Below are 25,084 nucleotides of genomic sequence, written 5' to 3'. Positions count from 1 at the left end.
AACAAGAAACTTTAAATGGGGGGGGGGGGGGGGGGCGCGTCAGTTTCCTACGCTTGAATGCCAACCAATCAGCTCCCTGGAACCCACTCCAGCTCCACTGAACACTTGGAGCTGTCAGATCTCTGCAGCATAAACCAGAAAAAAGACACAACTACCGCCTAGGAAACCAATGCTGTCTAGATTTAGAACAAACTGGCAGGCTGTGTCATATTTCCAAAAAGGTATATCTAAAACACATGGCAGAGTGATCAACGACAAAATATTTCAGCCATTCATTGTTTTCTAGCATTCCCACACAAACAAACCTACCCAAATTCATTTTTCTTTTTCTACAGAATAAAAATAGGCTGTCAGTGTTGCATGAACCACAACGAACTTCGTGACTTTAATGAAGAATGGACTTGGAAGAACATTTCTTCCCAGAACATGGCAACCAATTACCCTCCAACTAATATTCATCCACTTTTAAAAATGAAAGAATTACAAATGGTTACTACATACATTATGTACATTAATATGCTAGCATTTTTTTTATATATAAAAACTCATTAAGGCTAACTTCACATAAATCAGCAGACAAAACAAAAGGAAATAAATAATATTAGGAAACAAAAATGCAACTTAATTCTACAGATAATAGGTAACAAAACCGCAATTGTCACTTGATTCCCCCCTCCATGCTAAACAAAGCCGATTGCCAAATGTGTAGGGCCTGCTGTTGTAGTCTGACAGCTGGCACCTGAAGCTTTCAGAATACCCAAACAGTGGCTGCATCTCATCATATGGAGTTCAACCCGGAATTTTCTCCCTGCTCCTTCAACAGACCCACCCCCGGAACGAATTTCAGCCAACCCAACAGAAATCAGAAGAAATGTATTCTGTGTGTAGCCAGCTTTAAACTGGCCTACACAGTTCCAACAAGATAAATAGCCTTTTCTATGACTTTACCCAAATGGAAGGAATGCAAAGGAAAGTAGAGAGAACTTCACAACCTGAAAATAGCTATCGTTTTCCTCCATCTTCTCACATCATTATCTCTGCTTCATGAAGACCTCATACTGTGAACTTAATTTACAGCTAACCAGTTCCATCCGATGCAAGCTACAGCTCCTCCAATCACCTCGGAATGGCCTTTATCACTCCATAGCACTAGCGGTGTTTATGTAACAGTACATTGCATACCCTCACGCACCATCAGTAACATTTACAGAAATACATCTAGCAGAACACAGAACATAAAGCTCTGACGCTTTACCCAGACTTCAGAAAACACTCCAACCACTGCTTCAAATGTCTTTTACTGCAGGGCTTTACATACGATGACAAAGATTTGGTCCACATTCTATTGTCTGGCATAAGCACCATTTTTATTTCAACATTTTAAATTTGCACTCTTTATAAACTCCCAAGAAGGCGGCCTCATATGCACATAAGGCCATACAACAATTGGTGGGCACATTTTCGCATCTGAGAGACACAGCAGCAGAGTAGAGATGTCCATAAATGAATGGCTTATCTTGGGTATTCCCTGTACTTGTGTAAACATGTGTATGGGGTGTGAATCTCTGAATGCAGTTTGTGTGTATTCATAGATCTACACCCGGATAAGGGTTTACGCGAGTATGGCGCACAACCTTTCATTACAATGGCTGGCTGAAGCTTAGCATCCTGGGTGCAGAAATATGCCCACAATTTACATTATTTGGCCTCATAAGTGCATGAGGCCTACCCCCGGTTTATTTTTCTTTACAGAAACTGATATGCAGTCCAAAAATAAAAACAACTTCACAATCCACTGTACATAAACTTGCCAAATCACTGAACCAATTCCCAGTGGTCTGTCAGTGGATGAAAGGGCCAGTAAACGCTATGCCAAATGTCAACTGTGGAAACCAGCTGCCTGAGATTTCACCTTCTTGGTAATAGGCAGAAACACTGCACAGCATTCTAGAATGGTGCTGCCCACCCAACTTTGGGGGGGGGGGGCTACAGAATCAATCATTTCAGTGGGACGCACATGTACCAATGCTGCCCTGGAATGAGCCTCTCTTCAGTGCTTAATGAATATCTAAGGCCCCGATCACACCTGAGCAATTTCCTGCTTGAAGCTCTAAAATGCTCAACAAGCCAAATCTCATTCATTTCAATGGCCCCTGTTCACACGTGAGTGTTTTGTAGCCTGAAGGAAAACGCCTGTCACTCTAAAAGTACATGAGCTTCTTTTTGGCAGATTGGGTGCCATAGACTTCAACGGAAAAACCTGAAAATGTGCGTTGTGAGCGTTTTGTTGCTCATTTTCTGCCTAAACAGCAGCTCTCCATCCCCAATCCACTCCACCTCTCCTCCCTCTAGTGTCTATTGGCTAAACAAAAATGCCTGAAGCTGTAAAACACATGTAAATACGCTTCTATAAATGCTCAAAAACTCTCAAATGCCTGAAATTCGCTCTGCACAGAAGTGAATACAGCTAAGTGGATTATCATAAAACTGTAATGTCAGAAGCAGCATTGTTAGCAATGGTCAAACTCAGCTGAATTTGTTTAGTAATACTGACTGCGTTTTTTGATAATGCTGACTGCGTTTTTTGATAATTATCAAAACAAAATATCTGATAAATTGCTTCTCTGCATAGAATTGTCACTGCATGTTGATTTAAAAAAGGTATCTATAGACAATGTTGGAAGCAACTAAAGGGTGGACAATTGGTACCCTCAAACTACAGAAACTAACCAGAATTAGCAAACCCAGGGAAAATGGAAAGATTATAACTGTCTGGAACCTATTATTGATGGAAACTGAAGTTTCTGCTGCAGGTGAACGACATTTCTGTACGGTTCGTCATTAAATGTATTCATAGACACTGCAGACATATAATGCTCAGCCTTCTTTTGCCTAAAATGGCCAATTGCATGAACAAGAGGCTGCATTTGCCTACATAACAAAAAGGCTGCTCGCATATCAAGTACACATGCAATGCCAAGTATATCAACTTCTTTCAGACATGGGAACTTTAACTTGCATACTTATGAATGGGATTAACAGCTCTTTTAGGTAAACAAGACTTGGACTTTAAGTTTGCTGGTCCTTTAATAATGATGAACAAAGACTAGGCACACCAAGAGCTGTAGCAAAGTTTCTGGGACAAACTTAATCCTGCTGCTAATCTCATCCATCTGTCACAGGGTGATAAATGACTAGTTCTTATCTGCCACCCATCCCCTAGAAAGCAGAAAGCCTTAAACAGCTTGTAGACCATAAATCATATGTTTCTCCTACTTTCCTTTTAGAATCTGCACCATAAACAAGCTTATCACCCGAGAGGTTCCCCGAGCCAACACATCTAATAATACTACATCAAACCTCATAGGAGGCAGCCATGCCATGAGAATAGAATACATTTTCCTTCATCCAGATTGTTTACCTGATAGGGCTGAAAGGCACTATCTTCGGTTGCAAACTCCAGATGTCTCTCCACTAAAAGTTCTATTGCAGTAATTGAGTTGTATGCACCTTTTCCAACCAGGGGCTTGAAAGCCTGAAAAACAAAAAGACAGAAGAAATTTAGTTTTCTTTACCAGTAATTTCAAATATATGGTTACTACTCATCTATCGCCATACAAGTCATACTGTCTGGAAGCATCTGCCGCTGCTTGAATAATGGAAAAGTGACAGCATATGATTGGATGCACTCAGTGTTCGGCTGACCATTCCCAACTGGCTCTTAGGATTTTGACAACTGACTTCAGTCAGAGCCGGTTCACACTGCCGCGACCACTAAAGTCGCCTCATAAGGGGCAACTTCTAGCGCGCCTTGACGCAAGACGACTTTGTAGGACTTTGTATTTGGCCAATCAGAATATGGTGTGTTGTGACCTAATTTCCCTTTCCTTTTTTTTTTGCTGGCATTTTTTGGGCGTCTTTGGAGGCAGGCATGTCTTTAGTATCTGGGGGGTCTAAAAAGTGTACCTGTGAAGTTTCAGCTCTGTAGCATGTCCAGAACCCAAAAAAAATATAATTTTTCTTATAATTATTAATACAGCAGTGTGGCGGCTTCTCTGCACCTTGCATTTTTTGTTGCAGGCATTTATCGGGCATTTTTTTGGTGTCTCTGGAGGCAGGCATGACTTTTTGGATTTAGTGTCTAGGGTGCCAAAAAGTGTCCCTGTGAAGTTTCATCTCTATAGCATGTCCAGAACCAGAAAAAAAAAGCATTTTTCTTATAATTATTAATACAGCAGTGTGGGTTCTGGACATGCTACAGAGCTGAAACTTCACAGGGACACTTTTTAGACCCCCCCAGACACTAAATCCAAAAAAAGTCATGCCTGCCTCCAAAAATGCCCGATAAATGCCTGCAAGAAAAACGGCCAGGTGGACAGAAGACATTCATGTTTTAATAAAAATAAGAAAAATGCTCTTTTTTTCTTGTTCAATACCATTTTTAAGGAAAGTCTGATAACAAGTCGCTTCAATTAAGATAAAGAGGCGACTCCCATTGAAGTATATGGGACAAGTTAAGACGGCACTCATTGATTAACATTGCTTTTGTTATGTCAAGCGACCTGGGGGCGATACAAGTTGCCTCATAAGTGTCGCTAGTGTGAATGAGCTCTGAAGGTGCCAACAGGGATGAGCCATGTATTATAGCCAGCTTTTAAAAGACACCTCTACAGACACAAATATGCAGGCTACCATTGTAGACTACCTCTTGAAAAATGCAAACTGTCCTGATTTTCAAATGCTGACCCAGAATGCAATCAGTGGGTCAATATACTGAAGTCATAGGGTTTAGTAATGGGCAGCAGGGTCTAAAAATTCATCTCAATACAAGTTTCTTCTAAGGGGAGAAGTACAACCAACACACAAACTGATAAATCTATTGCACGTTTAGCAAAACTGTCACAGTCGGTTATACAGGATACCAGTACAGGGGTAGCAAATGAAAAAAGAAAAAAACAGTTTAGACAGGTGACTCATCAGTTATACAAGTTCTTCACAATGTAGTATTTTCTGAACTCGAAAACACCACCATATTGAAAAATGTTCTTTCAAGGCATTAAGGTTCAGAAAGGGTTTTTCTTTTTTTAGTTTCTATGTAGAAAACAGAGACCATGTATTTAATTCAAAGGAGAGCCTGGTATTGTGCACATATAGTTCATATTCCTATCGCACACCTTCCTGGTTTGTAGGCTCGTGTATGTTGGGTGCTGAAGCGATGACCAGTTGGCAACTGGATTAGTTACAAGTAAATACATGAATCATCACATGCCTGACGAAGGGGTCCTGTGCGGCTCCGAAGCGTTGCACTATTTTTTGATGTGATCGTAACTTGAATGAAAGTTTTGGACTGCTTTTGCAAGATCCTTGGTGTGCTGGCGAATATGTATTTACTGGTATTGTGCACAAACTTCCACTGCCCTGATATTTGAATACATTACCAGAGAAGGAACACCTTTAACACGGTGTGTTATACGGAGTCCACAACTTTATTACATAGCAGGAAGCCAGGGTTAGGAATAACACAAAGTCAGCAGTTAAAGTGTCATCGTGGCCTCTTTATTACAGAGGCCCTGCATGATCAACAACAAAGGTCTGAAGGTGCATCATCTGATCCCATAGGCAAGTACAGTAAGAACAGCGTTTTATCCTTGGATCTTAGTGGGTTTCTGGCTGAAATGTACACTTCAGCGTGTGCAGCTTCAAAGGCTCAATGCCAAGGATCACATATCAAGCCTTAGCTCCATGTGAAAAGGCAAGAGGCAATGGACATAAGGGTGCTTTGCCTCAAGGGAGAAGTTCAACGTTTCACAAAATGTACTGCATATCCTGAGATCTGATAAAACAGCAAGATAGATTTCAGTTTGACGAACGTTGGCCACAGAGATCAGATGGCGGTTGGACTTGCGCAGGCTTTGGAAGGGGTAACTAGAGAGTGATTACAAGCTCTAATCAGAAAATCGCATGATTCTGGTACAGCATGCTGACCACAATTCCTTGGCCAAGCTGGGGAGAAGCCCACATAGGTAATCTGGGAGTGTATGGGTACCCCTGCAAAAATACTCAACATAGATGGACATTTAAGGGAATATTTACAAAGAAGTACTTTGCAGGATGATGCTGTGTATGATCTTACAAAAAAAATAAAAATAAATAATTGCTGCTTCTAGCAACCAGATTCTCACAGTGCAATATGGGGAAATGACAGCAGAAAACATACTGGTTGCTCACTAAAGGACAGGCAGTAAAACATCTGGCCATCTGATCAAGCTTGCCATTTAGAAAAATGTCTGCATGTGATAATGAGCTATTCTTTCCTTTAGAAGCACTGCTCAAAGTTTAACCCCTACACAGCCCAGCTGACATCAGTACAGCTTTGGAAGAAATAAAGCATGCATTAAAACCCCGACAATGAACTCAATCAGATTTCTCTGACTGCTTTTTCTTCAACCCACCAGATGGATTATAGCACTTTGCCCATCATGGCTGCTCTTTGCACCACACTGTAATACTAGTCCAGAAGAAATAGATGTATTGAGCAATGTTTTACCTTGTGTGCTGACAGCAGGTCAGGAGGAATGTGACACTTCACTAACAGAAGCATTGTTGTATTTTCTGCAGCTATATGGGTGTGACTGTGGTTTCCCCATAGCAGGATATAAAAAGGTGTGTGTTCTTAGCCAGGATTTCCCAACTGGTAATTATCTTTTAACTTTCTAAACCACAGTGTTATGTTATACAGATAGTATGCTCAAACCTGGGAATAATTATCCTTCATCTACATACAAAGGCCAAGAGGCATGGCGATACTTCTTAAAGAGGTTGTTAACCCGTACATATACCTCTTGAAGTGACTGTCGTCAGGTGTCAAATCCTCCTATGTAAGTTGTAGGTTTATCTGCAGCTCTCTCTACAGCAATTCAAAGTCCAGAAGCGGTCAGAAAAAAGGGGGTGGAGAGTTGAAGTTACACTCTGCAGAGCTCAGTGAGAAGAGCCCAGACAGCTGATTGGAGGGAAGGAACACACCCTCTTTACACAGCACACAGGAACAGAGCTGAGGCTGAAGCTCTCTCCCGTCACCATTTTTCTTTTGGTGTCAGGAAAACTTGTCAGAAGTGATTCATGCTGATAGTAGAGGTACGGGGCAGCAGACAGAAATGGCACATAGTGCTCCTAACTGAGGCAAGTACACACTATAGAGGGATATGCTTTGTTCATATTACATGTCTGAGGTTTACAACAACTTTAAGGCCTGTTTCACATGGGCTTCATCTTGTTATAGTTTGTAACAGCCAAGTTTTAATGTAACTGTCAGCAAGCTTTAAACAGCTTTCGCTAAACCCTTTAAATGCCCATCAGCTACTGTTTGGAAATGGTATACACACATCCTAATGGGAAGATTTTTTCTAAAATCTACCTAAAATATGCTGACCCTAACCTATGACTGACCTTGGACCTGACCTAGATCCAACTTTGAGCTAGCTATTTTATTACTATTTTACATTTTTATTTACAGCTTTCTCTCCTGCAAGGAGAAAAAGATACAATGCCCCTTGGTCCCCATTCAGAAGAAAAAGAAAACACGTGGATGGGCTACACAGTGACGGATCACTATGACAGCCATTCAGGTGACCGGGAACCGGGGGTCCCGGGTCCTGGTCGTTAGTGAGAGTCTGGTCTATGGGCTCGGAGTGATCAGAACACATCAGTGTGCCAGGCTCTCTCAGGGAAAATCAAACTATTGACCTGGAAAATTTTAACCCAGCCAATCAACTATCACAAAAAAACATCAGCAGGGTATATGTACCATAGTAAGGTAGGGGCGTACAACTATAACTTCCCCCAATAACAACCATAACTGCCAGCATCTGTTCTCTAAAGTCTTGTACCAACAAAATCCATCTCACAGTGTCAGTTGTCAATTTCACCAAAATTACAGTTAGTCATTGTTCCATAGACCTAGTCCAGGGGACTGATATAGCCACTGGGTCCTCAAAAATCATCTGGATTTACTCTAAAATTGACAAACAAAAAAATACCCACTGATCTGGGTGGACTCCTCATTTAAATCTGTACATTAGCATTAAAATCAGACAACAGGTTGTTATGCTGTCTTTTCAAATTATTATAAAAACAAAGACCTATATTTAATTACTTTCCTATTTTATATCCAATTACCTTTATGTCATTACACAGTGCATAGAGCGCTCAATCCATCAACTGTGGACAGGTTGATCTCCTGAAGCGCAATTCTACATGGTACTTTTTAACCAGGGAGGTCCTCTGAACTCAGGAGGAATGCATACATACACGATTTCTGCTTACAAGGGAGGTGTTCAATATTATGCCAGATGTAATGCAGGAGTTTAATGTCTAATCTGAGCCCAATGTGCTTTTTGGTATATTGTCTTTCGCTCAAGCTGTACTGTCTGAGATAACATAGAAATCTGGGTCCTGTTGACAAAGTTTAGGTCAACCCACTGCTGACAGCAAGCAACAGGAGCTCACCATAAAACAAAACTTCTAATGAGCATGTGACAGATAAGACAAAGAAGAGCCACAGCTGACCAGAATCATTTGTGTATTCAGATTGATGATGTAATTATTTCAAAAGCCTCTCTTTTCCCAGGAGGGCAGAGGAAAACCGGAGTAACTGCGTGCAGACACTTCAACAGCAAACAACCCAAAAATAAAAAGCCGAGTACACACATCATCACATTATGTGGTTAACTTATTTTTGTATCCCTTTATGATCGCAGTTTGCCAACAACTATATCACCAACTCGGCCGCATTTGCCCTTATTGATGGCAAGCACAGCGTAATTCTTTTTGGATGACATTACTAAAGATCCCTACGCCAAGCTCAGCTATAAAACATACCCAACGGTTATAAATCTCTGACGTCCTTACCTTTGCATGCAAAACATAGCTTTGTCTGTACATCTTAAAGTGGCGTTCCACCCTAAAATTATACTTACCTCCATCTTCTCGCTCCGGGTCCCCTGAAAAACAAATGGATAATCGCAATTTTTTTTTTTTTACTTACCTCGTTTAGAAGAAAATATACTCACCTAACTTCCTTCTTCCTCCCCTCGGCGGCCGCGGCAAGTCGTCACTTCCTGGCACGCAATGATTCCTGGGAGCTGAACGTCATCGCTCCCGGGAATCAATGCGCCTGCACCGACCCCGACGTCAGTTCCGGTGCAGGCGCAGTCATATCTTGCAAAACAGCTTCTTGGCATGCCCAGAAGCTGTGCAGGGATGACACTGCGGCACCGGAAGTGACGGCGGGGCCGGTGCAGTGCATCGTGGGACCGAACAAGACCGAAGAGGACACAGAAGAGGATTGCGCTGGTTTCAAGCTGCCCACACCTGAGATGGCAGCGCTGGAGAATACATTTTCAAGGTAAGTATTTCTTCTAAAAGGTAAGTGCAACCCGGGACAGATCAGAGGCTAGCCATTGTGGAATGCACTAGCCCTGACTGTCCCGAGGGTATTTTTATAAAAAAAAAAAAAAAAGTTCACTGGGTGGAACTCCGCTTTAATTCTAGGCAGATTTGTTCTATATATTAACAATAATGTAACAACTGTCATGTGTTGTCAGAGACTGTTTGTTTAGCTACACAGGAAAATGGCTCCCAGGAACAGGGCCAAGGGCTGATTGATAAGCCATTTGTTTGGAAACTGCACAAACATACTGACCTGAAACAAGGAAAATAGATAAGGACTACTAAGGACAAGAACAGGAATAGGCTGGCCCAAAATGGGTTCAGTTTTCAGACACTGTTTTCTTGATGTTCTCCAAAGAATTTTTTTTGCAACAGAGCATTTGAAGCGAAGATGTATCTGACTGTTTGCCCACAGGCATTAGATGGCAAAATCTATATTTACAGCAACTGCCCCCATCTGTGCTTGGACCCCAATTCTGCCAGGGCAAAAGGCAAACAAAAAAAACAAAAAACAGCCATTGAGCTTAAGTTAGTGCAAAGAGGAGATAGCTGGAATGCCATAAGGTCAGAGGTCAAGAGAAATTTGACAGCTCAGTGTGAACAATGAAAGCTGCAGGTCAAAAAGGTTACCGCACATTGAAAGTGTCCTAAGGCAGGACATGCGTGGTCACAAAGTACTACATACAACCACAAACTGGATTAATGACCAGAACAGATCCAGAACTCATGGAGTTTCATCATTCAGGTATGGATGAGCCCTAACAGTTCCTGAACTGTCAGACTTCACAACACTGCACACTCAGATCAACAGGGTGACATGGCAGGCACAAAGGCCAAAGCCAAGCTCCGCATTTAGGAGGGGGTGAAAAAAAAAAAAGTCTACAATTACATTTAACAGCCTATCCCTACATCTACTGACCAGATACCTTTTCAACTCAAAAATTTGTGTTTAGTCTTTTCATTCAGTATGAATTATTCAGGATAGCGACAGGCTTCTCAGTAAAAATATACTTGGGATTGCAGGGCTTTGAATCCACTTTTAAATGTTACATTTTCCACCAAGATGGACAACTGATCATTTTATGAAAGAAAATTTGCACTGAGGGAATAAAATCGGCCATCGATGGTGCGATTTACTTCTCACTTACCTGCCAGGCTGGTTGGACCCAAGTTAAACAATTGATAAACTTGGGTATAATCAGCCTGCCAATACAAGTTTCAAATCTCGGACAGTCCCTGCTAAACCAGCAGAGATTTGAAATATCTATGTCCAGCTTTAATTCACCGCACTTTTATTACCTTTTGATTTAATTAGACCTGGCAGGATCTGATGCCCTAACAAGGAAAGGAAATGTGTTGGTATAAATTTATCCAATTGCTCGGTGTTGCAAAATATATACAAAGGATAATCACAAATCCGTGTTCATAGCACACTTCATTCACAATAAACAGTAACAGATCGGTGATCACGCAGACTGGCTGGACTTGTTCACCAGGCTGAGCATGTTTCACAGCCAGTGGAAATACACAAAAGGAAGGTACTACAGACTGTGGACATGATGCAATTGTGTGAAAAGAGAATATCAATGAATTCAGATAGCTATCCTTAAAGTAAACCTGTTTTCACAAGTGGTAAAAATAGAAACATTATTATACAGGGTTTATATTGCGCCAACAATTTGCGCAGAACTTTACATCATGAGGGCAGACAGTACAATTACAATACAATTCAATTCAACAGAAACATGAACAAAATACAGGCAGCTAATGGTATCAGCATGGACTTCAAACATGATCATAAAGGTAGGGCTGGGGAAGCCCATGGTTCCATTTGATGCAGATACTGACATATCAAAGGCTTAGAAGCCCCTTTCTGACACTCTTTATATAGTTGGCATTGCTCCCTATAAAAGTTAAGGGGGGGGCAAAATTAAGTCACAGGTCAGCCTTCAAATCTCACCAGGTATTTATAGAAGTGTTTCTATGAATTGGGGGCTTTAGTAGGAAACTGCAGGTCAGCACATCTAAGATATACAACACATTGCATTCGTAGGAATGGCTCCCAATAAGAATGGTGTATTTTCCCTTAACCAAGCAAAATGAATGACAACACTTGCGCAAGGACAAAGCCTAAAACAGGGACAGATGTCTATACTACACGGGAAAAAAAGACATATTATACCAAATCAGCCATAATAATGGGATTTTTGTACTTATCGTAAAATCCATTTCTCTGAGTTCAACGGACACATCGCTCCACAAATCTTAACTACTGGGTTATATTGCCTCCTCCAGGAGTAGGACTAGGCAGAACAAAAAGCACCTGGCTATGCCCATGGGCTGTCCTAAGCTTGGTATATAACCCCCCTCCTCTGCTCTAGGTAATTAGTTTAGTAGCAAGCAGTATTACAAGCATCAGAACTCCACAGAGGGGTGGGTGCTGCGTCTGTCGGCAAGTACAAAAATCCCATTTTCTCTTTTGTTCATTGACGGACAAAGCGCTCCATAAATAACTACTGGGACGTCCAAAAGCAATGCCAAAAGAAAAATGAGGGATGGGGGAAGAAAAACCCAAGGATAAACATAAGAGCCCTTAACCAGGACACAGGAGCCTTAAACAGGTCACATGAGCCCTATCTGAAAAATAAGTTAAAAAAACCTCAAGAGGGAACAGCCCCTCAAACAGCAGCCTGCAAAATGTTGCAGCCAAAAGAAGCATCCGCAGATGCCAAAGTATCCACCTTAAAGAATTGTGTGAAGGGCTGCCTTGCAAACAGGGACCAAGAACCACTTTATCCATATGGACCACTAAATAGGGACTGCGACAGGATAACGCTGCCAATTTCGATACCCTGCTGGCCAAGGTAATAGCCACCAAGTCACCTTCTGGGATAACGTAGGCAAGGGAATATCCCGAATATTCACAAATGGAGGTTTCTGGAGAACCGAAAGTACTAAATTGAAATCCCATGGAGGCAAAAGAGACCGTCCAGTTGGAGCCACATGTCGAACCCCCTGAATAAAAGGTACAAACTAAAGAGTGCATGGCTAGGGATTGCTGAAAGAAGATTGCCAGGGCAGACACCTGGACCTTGATGGTACTTAAGGCCAACTTCTGATCAACGCTCTGTTGAAGAAAGGTTAAGATCTGAGCCACAGAAAAGGATCGAGGATGAGCCCCAATCGACTCACACCAAGAAATGTATGCTTTCGTACAATGTACAATGGTATATCTTGCTAGAAGACTACTTCCTTGTCTTCACCATAGTAGGGATCACTGATCCAGACAGACCTTTATCACTCAGTACCTGGCTTTCAAATAGGGATGCCATTAAAACCAGTGACTAAAGCAGGATGGTAGATCAGCCCTTGGGACAACTGGTCTTCTCTGAGAGGAAGCTCACAAGGGGCATTTATGGCCACCAGACTAATTGCAAGATCCTCACCCTTGATTCCTTGCAGGAATTGCGGAAGGAGCCTGAGCCGAGGATGATACTGTCCTTACCATGGTGCTTATGGTGCTTGGACGCCAGCGGCGTCTGCCAGAGGAACCCGTGATCTCATCACAAACCTCGGTATCCTCCTGTGAAGCTGAACCTGCTAAAGGAGCTGCATGTAGTTCTGTTTGCACAGTCCTGTCTTGAAGATGGATACCACCAGACCCAGAACCTGTGTGCAAAATGGGAGAGAGAACTATTTGTGTGACAGCAGCTGGTGAATCACGGCCTGTGGTTCCTGAAGTTTGTCCAGAGGAAGGACTACCCTGGTCAAAATTAGAATCAGACCTAGGTAAATCAATTCCCTGGATGGGGATGGGGGGACCTTAGGTAGTTCGGACATCACCTGAACCTTTACAGGAATTAAATCCGCACAAGGAGACTCAGGACCTAAAAAAACCTGAAAATGACAAGCTTTGTCCCCCTTTCTGGCTACAACAAAATATCATTACGTGGATCCCCTTGACACTCATGAAGGAGGTTCACAATGCCAGAAACCAGCAAAGATGTGCCCTCATCTGGGCCTGGGGAGACGGGGAAGCACAGCTTACTAAGGGATTTAGGGATGGGAGGAGGGAACCTTCAGGCAGGTTCAACCATCCCCGGAGGCTACCCGTCCATCCCAAAAAACCGCCAAAAGGGGAGACGGGGGCACTATAGTTAACCTTCCATGGTGCAGGTAACGCTCCAGACAGAATCCTCGCCACCGAGGTAGGGGAGCTGTCAGCCAAGGAACCGCTGCAACTCAGACCCACGCCTGGTAGTGTGTGACCCTGCGAGACCTTAAACTCGCCGGCCAGCCCCTGTCCGTCAGGCTAGGTTGTGGCCGACCTAGCGCGTAGCTGCGGTCTGCACGCGCTCACTGGCTGGGCTGGGGGGACCACTGGAACAGGATTATTCAGCCCAGCAGCTGATTGTAGATCTCCCAAGAGAAAAAAAAAAAAAAAGATGTAAGGAAGGAGAAAAAATTGCTAGGACCAGAGATCCCAACCGGGAGCCTAGGTCCTTACTCCTGACTAGACAGATTAAAACCGATTACCTAGAGCAGAGAGAGGGGTTATATACCAGCTGAGGTCAGCTCATGGGCGTATTCAGGTGTTTTTTGTTCTGCCTAGTCCTACTCCTGGAGGAGGCAAAATAACCCAGTAGTTATGATTTATGGAGTGCTGTGTCAGTCGATAAAGGAAAGATAAATCTTGACTGCTCACAGGTAAAGTGAAGAACTTGCATTATCTTGTTAAAATGGTATCTGAAAGTTGGTAGGATATATGAAGCAGAAATGAAACATGTTGCCCCTGAAACTGAGATGTTAAAAACAGAAAACCTGGCCAAACATATGAATTTGAGTGACGTTTACAAGAGCCAAACTAGAATGCTAGATGACTGGGTCAGAGCATCTCCAAAACTGCAGCTCTTGTGGGAGGTTTCTCATCTACATTGGTCAGGACCGACCAAAGTGGTCCAAGGAAGGAAAACTGGGGACGGGTCATGAGCGGCCAAAGCTCACAGATGCACGTTGAGAGCAAAGGCTGATCTGTGTAGCCGGATCCAATAGAAGAGCTACTGTAGGTCAAATTGTTCTTTGTATAAAAAAAGGAACTGTGTCTATACAAAAGTTTTCAAAATTGCACAGAACACATCTTTATGTAATATTTTCCAAGCAAGCTGCAACTGAAGACATAAGGGGGCAATAAAATGACAGCTGGTAGAAGTCACAAGCAGCTTGGTTAGAAATGGTTGCAAAAGGCCATGACCAAGCTGCAGAACTAGTTATGGGAAGCCAGGTAAATTCTCTCACAGTCATCACAAGGACAAGACGACTAATTCTCCTTAGGCAAATAAAACACACATAGGACTATTTCTCAATAACAGATGTAGTTCAGTGGAAATCTAGAATTACAGGGCATGAAGTTCAAAAAACATCTGGGGAGTTAGAGGGAACGGAAATTGATGGCCAACAAGACAACAAATTTAATGAGATTACAGAAGCTAGTATACCCATCATTACATGACAATATGTCACAGCAAGTTTACCACCAGATAATATATAAAATGGCTCATAAGCTGAAAAAGGTGGAGACCACAGAAACATAAGTGACCACAGCCACCCCGTTAACCACATACAACATTCCTGATTTAGGCATCATCTGCAACAATCCATCTTTAAGCTACCTAGATGGCACCGCTGCCTATCAAAGCAAGTCAAATCACTACTACAGCCAACTTCTATCTCAACCAAATACTTGCACATGGTAACATTCACACTCCTATCTAGGAAGCATGTAGGTATGCATGCCATGAGCTGCAGCACTGGCTTAACTCTACACTAGGCACAAAAACAAAAATTGCTATGGACTAAAAGCTGCTTAAAGCGGAGTTCCGGGCACAAAATCGACCTAATCGATTTTGTGCCCATCCGCTTGCTTTGCTTCACCTGAAAAGGAATTGGATAGTTGGGATTATTTTTTTTTTTACTTACCTTGTAATTGTAGAAAGAAATACTCACCTTTCGTCACTTCCTCCCTCTGCGGTCGCGGCCCGCGCCGTCTCTTCCGGCTTGCAATGATTCCTAGGAGCTGAACGTCATCGCTCCCAGGAATCAATGCGCCTGCACCAGCCCTGCTCGTCACTTCCGGTGCGACGCCGCATTCCCTGCTAAACAGCTTCTGGGCATGCCCAGAAGCTGTGTAGGAATGCGGCGCTGCGCCGGAAGTGACGAGAGGGGCCGGTGAAGGCGCATTCTGGGAGAAGACGACGCGGAAGAGGACGCAGAAGAGGATCGCGCTGGCTTCAGCTGCCCACAACAGAGATGGCAACGCTGTGGAAGAAATTTTATAAGTGAGTATTTCTTCTTGCAGGTAAGTGCGAACCAGTACAGATCAGAGGCTAGCCATTGTGGAATGTACTAGCCCTGACTGTCCCGGGGGTATGTTCATTGAAAAAATGTTTTTGTGCCCGGAATTCCTCTTTAAGGTGGAACTCAAGCCAGACGTTTTTTGTAGCTTTGGATAACGTGGGAAATTATTAGGAACCCCATTAGTTTAGTCCATGAGCCCACTAAAGTGAATTTCTCATTTTAGTGTGCAGGTAACACAACAAGAAGTAAAAGGGAAATTCTAAACTGTTCCTCACTCTACCTACAAAAGGGTTTTGCCACAAATCCTCCCTCAGGAAAACAAAAACAAACTTGTATACACCTAATAGCAGCTTCCATAAGTGAACAAAAGTTGATGATTATCCTGTGAATGCAGTTTCACAATATCGCTTTCTTGCCAAGTCTTGTTATTGGGACACTGGGTAACTTCCCAAAGGTCATGTGGTTAATTAGTCTGCCAAAGGAAGACTGAAGGGATATATACAAGTTATACAGATTTGCACAGCTGTTCCACATTAAAAAGGAACTACAAGCAATGTATAGGAAAAGCAAGTGATCACGAGCAAAGAAGAATGTCTAATTACTTAATCTATGTCTTTGAATGTCTTGTCAGCTTTCCAATAAAGTAGAAAGATCTTAAACCATAAAAATGACGACAATCCCTTGCCCACAACTTATTCCTACTGTAAAACAAAATACGTAAACACACACAGAAACCATAAGGTTACGTTTTAAAATACCAGAAAAACTTGCTTTACTTCCTTTGTGCAGGAAAATGTCCTTTCATTACCTCTATTATAATGGCTGATGACAAGTACAAGAATTGTAGAAATCTTAAAAATGTTTTTACAGTGTAATAAGAATTTTCTTGAGTCAAAAAGAGAGGTTCAGTAATTGAAGACAAAGAAAGTGTCTTCCATATTATTTAAATATGTTAATAAAAATGTACACATCATAAATCTGAAGTTTACCTAGCTATGGACCCAAAGGTCAACACTTATGTAATATGAACACCAATGATTGTAGTCCTAAAGTAAAAGGGTGACTCGGAAGATTTTACCGTATGCTGACTGATAAACATTTACAGCCAATCAGGCCTTTTTTGGCTAACAACCGAAATGTGTGCAAATTATCATTGTCAATTTATTTGTAACCTGGAGCAAAAGATAAAGTAGAAGAAATTGTATCACTTTAACCGCAGACAACACACGTTACCAATCTTATTACATGGCAAGTGGCAAAATCCGTCTGAGATTACCAAACCTTAACACTGGGGTTGATTTACTAAAACTGGAGTGTGAAAAATCTGGGGCAGCTGTGCATGGTAGCCAATCTGCTTCTAACCTCAGCTTGTTTAATTAGGCTTTGACAATAAAACCTAGAAGCGGATTGCTTTCTATGCAGAACGGCACCAGGTTTTCTCTTTCCAGTTTTAGTAACTCAATCACAATGTTTTTAGCAGCCTTATAACACACAGCTCAACTGTTTAATGCTATAGGTGCTCTGGACAACTCCTAAACAAATGACCAAAAGTTAGACAGAAAATGGCAGTGTACACTGAGGCCTAAGAACAAATGTGACCACTATACTATCAAACTGCTCACAAAAGGGCTAGACCAGAGCTCGAAAAACCCCAGGTCACATTGGCAACCAGAATTAGTGGCCTGGCGCCTGGATTACACTGCGGAAGGTGTCTTGGCGCCAGACATCCCAAGTCTTTTGCGAGGTGCGGAAGTCTCCCACATGCGGGCTAAGGCTCCCTGACACCCATAAGTGTTGCGCTCGCATGCAGAAGACTCCCGGGCCTTGCAGGAGACTTGGGATGTCTGGCAAAAGAACGGTGTCTGTCAGCTGAGACAGAATGAAGCCTATACTTCCTGTGTAGTTCTGGCTCCGTCCTGTCACAGGCGGAGTGATATCAAATGCACTCCGCCTGTGACAGAAGAGATGACAGGAGAGATACAGGAAGCATCGGCTCTGCATGCTTCCTACTGCGCCACTCCGTGATCTCCGCCAGCAGTACCAGCTAGGAGCACCCACAAGGAGTACCAGCCAGCAGTACCCGCAGCAGTAAGTCACTGGCTACGGGTACAACTTGCCCCCAGCACATAATTGTAAATGTCCCAGCATGTGCAGTGTTTCTGACTCCTACCACCATGACCACTTCAAATTATTAAGTGGTTATGGTGGTTGGAGTGTTCCTTTAATATCTCTTAGAAGAAGTAAGCAAAGTAAACATGGATCAAATGCCGGGCAACATCAGCCAGTTCATTAAAAACTGGCCACCACTGGGCCCGTGTGTATGGCAGCCGGTCTGCAGAAGCCGGCCATTTGGCATGCGTGGAAAAAAAAAAAACTGGCTCCTAACTTTAGCTGGCTCCTAGATTTCAAACAAATTTGTCGAACCCAGGGCTAGACTACTCCCAAGAGGGAGGCAGCTGATAAAAATAAGAAAATTATAACTGGAGCTAAATGTGTTTAAACCCTTTATATTGTTGGAGAGACATTTCCTGGCTCCTTAAAGGGTAACTCCACTTTTGTGGGGGGGGAAATAGCAAATAAGAAAAAAAAAAATAGGAAAAAATAACACAGCGTATACAATTGTGACACAAATCCTACTGTAATGGAATGTTATTAAAAATGACCTTTCCTTTTCAATCTGCATCCACTGTAAGTTTCTGTAAATGCAATATGGCTACCTGTAGGTGTGAATGTATACTGAACAACCCCCCAGAAACATAATTTCCTGCTAGTGTAATTGGCTCACCAATTTTCCTAGACATTTGCCTAAGATACAAGTCAGATTTCAGGCATTCCCTAGAACAAAAATGGAATTTTTGGTGGGATACTCCCAATAGGAAATCACACTAGGGATGCAGGCCCAGCAGATTTTCTTCTTTGGTGCTCTGCAGGTGCACATCTGATTGATAATTATGAAACAACTCTCATTAGATACACTTGGCACAGGTGCACAAACAGTGAATTCAGAACAACAAAAGATAGGAGGACCTGCAACAAAGGTGGTTATAATCTTTGCAATGTACATAGATCAGCCAGAGAGGAATGTTTTTTTTCTCAATTAAAGTGGAGTTACGCTTTAAGTGTCCCTGCTGACTCTGAAGTTGGTCAAACGGACTTTTGAATGTAATATGCACATAATCAACCTCTGGCTTAGAACTCTGCAAGGGTACGCAAGGCTGTAATAAAAGACCATATGGTGTCAGAATGATTGAAGTGCATTATTTCTATTGTTAAATCGTTTTATATATATATATATATATATGTGTGGGGGCCACTTAGGCTCGGCTCACACTGCCACAACTTGGGATCCGACTTGTGAGACCCCAAGTCACGTGGCATGCTAAATTCCCGTTTAGTCAATGACAGCTGTCTTAATTAGCACTACTGAAGGCCCTCCGGCTACAGAAAAGGTCCCTGTACTACTTCAAAACAACTTCTATCGGATTTGTTTCCAAAGACTAATGGAAGTCGCCTCCAAGTCGATCAGAACTTTCAATTTGGATCAGACATTACAGAAAGGTTACCCAGGCATTCCCTGAAGTTGCTTCAAAGTCGCACAATAAGTCAGACAACTTTCATGTTGCAGCCGTCTGAAACGAGCCTAAAGCCTGCCACCAGATGCAGCGTGTCACTAGCCTGCCACCAGATGCAGCATGTCACTGTTGCGGCCTGTCACCAGATGCAGCGAGTCACATCCTATGAGATGTGAGAAGGCAGACTCAACAGAGGTGATGCAGGGCAGGGAGAAGGCAGACTCAACAGAGGTGATGCAGGGCAGGCAATGATGTAATCTCTCTGCTCTCCCTTCGGTGCAGCACGACTGCAAACAAGGCACGCAACGATGCGTGGCTCAGGGGTTGGGGACATCTGCTGTAGCGAGTGCAAACAATTGTTGTTTGCTTTTAAGATAGAACACTGTACTAGATGCTAGATCACTTTTTCATACTTACAGAAAATCTGAAGCCTTCTCAAATAACTGGAATAGAACAGAACAGCCAAGTTGCACAGCAACCCATTCTCTACCCGAGCAACACAACTGCCAAGCCTCTTGGAAGACAATCATGTTTTTGTACAAATAAGTCCGCTCGACTGGTTCTTTTTTTAATTCATTGTTTTGGGGTTTTTTTCCTCCCAGAGGTAAAAGTCCTAATGAGCACTTCACTTGGATAATAATCTCATTTTGCAGTAAATATGCTTCCAGCCTCAGCTGTCTGGAACACTTATAGTAGAGCAGCTCATGCAATGCTAAATTATTAAACACAATGTCCAAGTCGCTCGTTCTCCCTTCACATAGTTCCACTGCCTGTGTGTCAGCTCTAGATGTCATGGTTTCAGTATGAAATAAAGCGATAATGAGGATATCTTTGTTAATATAAAAATGTTAAATGGAATAAAATCTCAACAACACCTGGTGGGTGAGGGGGTTTTACAAAGCGGTGTCAATTTGCAAATCACGAAAAAATAAAGGTGGAAACCAAGGTGTTTGTGTGACAACAAGTACTGAAAGCATTAGATATATAGCACTTTTATTATTCTGCAATGCATAAGTTAAAGGATAAGTTCACCTTTTGAAACAGGTTACACATTCTAGCCATATTTAGGGTTGAACATTTAACATGTTCCTGCTGCCAGTTTGCCCAGTTAACCCCCCACCGCATTACAGCGACCAATCATTTCCCCCCACTCACGGTCACTTTTTTAAAAGAGCACGACCACGCAGAACTGCGCCCACACAGCTACATCATTCATTCACAGTTTTCTGTGAAATAATCTACTACAAGAACTATCTGCCTGCGGGGCTGATGGCTTGCAGTTCAGAAAGAACTGCAAGGGTGCTGCTGAGCACTCCTGTAGTTCATTCACAAACCCTGCAGCTCTCAGACAAGCCCATATAAAAGGTATTTGTCTGCAGAAGCCTAATATTGCACCCCCGATCCAATGATCACAGATGCAATGCTTTCCAGGCTCCTGCAGAAAGAAAAATAATGGGATTTTTGACTTACCGTAAAATCTAGTTCTCTGATGTTCATTGACGAACACAGCTCCTAATCTTCTTAACCATTGGGTTATACTGCCCCCTATAGAAGGACAAGGCAGAAAAAAAGTCTGGCTACGCCTATGGGCAGTCCCAGGGGGTATACTCCCTTTCTCTGCTATAGGTACTCAAGTTTTGTTACAAGCAGTGTCAGAAGAATTACAACTCCACAGAGGGGTGGGTGCTGGGTCCGTCAGAGAAATGGATTTTACGGTAAGTCAAAAAACCCATTCTCTCTTTCGTTGATTGACGGACAGCTTCTAATCTCCATAACTGTTGGGACGTCCCAAAGCAATGTTAAATATAAGGGGCGGGAACAGCAAAAACATTTCCAAGGCTAAACAGTAGCCAACCAGGCAACAGGAGCTCAACAAAAACAACTGGAGCCCACCTGAAGAAAAAAACAATACACCCATGAAGAGGATCAGGTCCTCTCAACAGCAGCCTGCAAAACCTTGCGGCCAAAAGAAGCATCCACAGATGGCAACAAATCCACTCTATGAAACTTTGTGAAAGTGTGCACAGATGACCAAGTGGCCGCCTTGCAAATCTGCATCACTGACGCCTGACGGAAAGCCCAGGAGACACTAAGCACCCTAGTAGAGTGCGCCTTAACAGGAAAAAGAGGAACCTGACCCTTGATGGAATAGGCCTAAATCACTGTCGAACCCATCTGGAAATGGTCACAGAGAAAGCGGACAACCCTTTATGAGGCCCATCCGTGAGCACAAAGAGCGTCTGACTTCCTGAAAGACTTCGTAGCTGCCAGGTACACCCTAATTGCCCAGACCACATCCAAGGCATGCAAGGCAATTTCCTTTGGATGATTCAGCCTGGGACACAGGGAAGGCAACACAATGTCTTCATTAAAGCAGTTCAGCGCCTTGAGGTCCAGGATTGGACGCACCTCGCCTTCCTTCCTCCTGGGAACTGTAAAAAGGTTTGAGTAAAAACACTGAAAACATTCTGAAGTCGGAGCTAGGACAATCACCCCTTAAAGTAACAGGTCTCGTACAGCCCCAAATAGACCCTGTAAGCAGTCTGGGGACAGGCGCAAGTTGGAAGGAAAGAACCTTCCCGGGGGACAAGAGCGAAACTCAATCACTTTGTGGACCCACTTGTCTTGTACCAGGGAAGTTCACGGGTCTGGACACCAAACAAAACCCCCATCCCCGATATGGGTGAAGGCGCACCTTCATGCTGAAGGAGCCCTGTCCGCGGGTCTGGAGAAGCCTGCTTTTGGCTTGCCAGATTAGGTTCATTTGGCTCCTCCAGAGGAGACCCTGAAAGGCTTTGAGCCCTTGTCAGTCAACCCTGAGGGACGAAAAAACTTCTAAGAAGCGGAGGAGGGCCCACGTCTAGGATGAGGTTCCTTGCCCTTAGTAGCCTGCAAACAGGTGATCTCCTTGAAAGGGGAGATCAGTCAAGGTCTTTTTAAAAGTCTGGTCTGCAGACCAGCATTTGAGCCAAAAGACATGCCGAAGGACCACTGCCGAAACAGAGAGCAGAGTCACATCCAAAGAGGCATCCCAGATAAACTGCAGCCCCTGGACTAGCTGGTCTGCCAGCTCAACAAAGGCAGGGGGAGCGGTTCTCCCTCCAGGTCCCAGCGTAAAAGCTTAGCCCACTTGGTCAGAGTTTGCAACACCAGGACAATGGTGAGTGTACATATTGCAAGCCACAGCCTTCGCCTTCCTATCAGTCAGATCTTTAAAGGCCAGGGGCTCTTCAACCGGAATCATAATTGCCTTGTTCAATCTGGAACACGAAGGGTCCACCACCAGTGGAACAATCCACATCTTAGGAAGGGACTCCACATAGTGGTATCGCCTAGCAAATCGCTTAGGGACCCCAAGGGGACACTTTGGTCATCCCCACTCTTTAGCGACAATTGTATCAAAATAGGTGGGAAAGGAAACACCCTTGCTGCTCTGGATGGCTTGTGAGTGCCAAAGGGGACCTGCGCCTCCGTCGCAGCTGCAGCTGTGTCCTCGATTTTAAGGACTCATGCACAGATACAATCAGTGCTTCCACAAGCGCCTTTTCGTGTGCTGTTACCCTGCCCTTAAACCAGGAGGTAGACCAGACCACCCACACAGCCCCAGCATAAGTGGAGGGGGGGTAGGATGGGGGTACAGATGAAGGGGGGTGCCTGACGGGATGGAGGGGAACCCGGGGATCCGACCATCTCAAGGAGGGGCCCACGTCCACCCCAAAACCCTCCAGGTGGAGAAGGGGGGGGGGGGCGGACAGCTACTCATCATACCAGGAGGGCAACGCTCCAGACAGAACCCCTCACCATCAAAATGTGGGGGGGGGGGGGCTGCCGGCCAGGAGGAACGCTGTGACTCAGGCCGAGACCTGGTCGTATGCAACCTCGCGGGCATTTAAACTTACAGGCCAGCTCACGTCCGACCTAGCGCGGAGCTGAGGTTTGCACGCACTCGTCGGCCAGACTGGGGTGACCACTGGATCTAAATTATCCAGCCGTTTCCCAGTCTAGCAGTTGATTGTAGAACTCACAGGAAAAAAAAACAGGAGAAAACTTTCTATCTTAAAAGAAAAGATTGCCAGGACCAGGGATCCCAGCAAAGAACTAGGTCCTTACTCCTGACTAGCCAGAAAACACTGAGTACCTATAGCAGAGAGAGGGCGTATACCCCCTGGGACTGCCCATAAGGCATAGCCAGACTTTTATTCTGCCTAGTGTCCTACTCCTGTAGGGGGCAGTAAAACCCAATGGTTAAGATGATAAGGAGCTGTGTCGGTCAGTGAAAGAAAGAGAAAATGCATTTTCTTCTTCAAAAATATGTGCATTTTTTTTTCTAGAACTGTGAGCTTATCCTTTAACCTTTTAGCCATTTCTTGACTAAGGCAGGTCATATATGATTCAATTTCTATCAATCAAGGAAAGAAAATGAATCAGTCCCCCCCAATCCCCCCCCCCCCATCCACATACTCAATGTGGATGGGAGAATCCTTCCCACTGAGCTATTGTATTTTGATTGCAGGGAGGCTTCATTGCCATCAGAATACACATCAGCACCGCTGGCTATAGCTGGCGACACTGATCAAGCAAAAATTTTTCAACAGGCTGGTTGCACAGAATTCAGTCGAGATATTGACCTCTGTACAACCAGCCTGCCGCCCATAGATTGATTGAACTTCATTGAACTTCAGCTGGACCTTTCTCAACCGGCAAAATTTTGATCCACCAATGGCTGGCTTTAGTTTACAAAACGTAAACATGCCTGTACTCATGCAGATTATACACAGAGAACTTCTCTTGACGGTATTTGGTACATTGACTGCTGATGAATGTCCCACTTGATTGGTTACCTTTCTGGATAATATGCAGAGAAGATAAGAGATGCAGTCATGATAGGGCTGTCATAGTTGTCAAATGACCATTTGGATAACAGTGCACAATAAAAACAGTCACCCTTCTGAAATACTGATTGCATCGATCACATTTGGCCAACACTGTGGATGGCCTACTCTGTTGCAGATTAGACTGTATTTCTCTTTGAGGAAAACTCCTGATAGCCGGTCAACAAATGCATGGTCAGCCTATCACTTCCATAGTCCTTTCATACAGGATCATAAGGTACATGGGGGGGGGAAGGTCATCACCTTGCAGACATGGTAAAGTGTTATACTAAAGCCACAAACACAAACAGTTCACAAAAAGCTCTTGACAAGTTACTGCTGATACTGGGGGGGGGGGGGGGGGGGGGGGAAGAATGAGCAGAGCCAAATGGCCAAATACACATCGCTGCTAAGGAAACTGTTCACTAGCTTTTCACAAATCAACAAGGTCTGCAGTATCATTGCAGATGGATACTGAGGTTGTCATCCTCCTGAATGGCAGCCACAACAGAGGGAGCTGGCTGAACAGCTAACCAAGCACCACCAAATGTAAACCCAAACCCCAGGTAAGAGGAAGCATCCACTGCTTGTATGGTGGGCCAGCCTAGCTCATGGCAACCACATATTCAATTTAAACAGTTTGCTAAAATTTACCTAAAGCTAACATGCAATTTGCTGTTTTGGGGCATTGAGCCTTTTCTGCAAGTATTTGAAATACCAAATTTACTGTGCTGCCAAAATCAAAAAAAAAAACACAAGCTGCACTTGAAAATGAGCCCAAAGGACAGTGACTGTGGGGACAATGAATGTAGTTGACACATTGTTCCTTTACTCAAGACC

General features: G+C 43.6%; 1 protein-coding gene across 2 annotated transcripts in view; it reads right to left on the bottom strand.

Annotated features, from left to right (window-relative positions):
• JMJD1C (jumonji domain containing 1C) overlaps window positions 1-25,084 on the bottom strand; it is a 490,497-nt gene that overhangs the window by 175,085 nt on the left and 290,328 nt on the right. For both annotated transcript variants that reach the window (XM_082267995.1, XM_082267996.1), the window contains one exon: window positions 3,422-3,535. In XM_082267995.1, coding sequence (XP_082124121.1) covers window positions 3,422-3,535 — 114 coding nt within the window. The remainder of the gene's footprint in view (window positions 1-3,421; window positions 3,536-25,084) is intronic.

The sequence above is a fragment of the Pelophylax lessonae genome (genome assembly GCF_965119305.1).
Source record: "Pelophylax lessonae genome assembly, chromosome: 9".
Classification (NCBI taxonomy): domain Eukaryota; kingdom Metazoa; phylum Chordata; class Amphibia; order Anura; family Ranidae; genus Pelophylax; species Pelophylax lessonae.
This window is presented reverse-complemented; position numbering and strand designations above follow the sequence as displayed.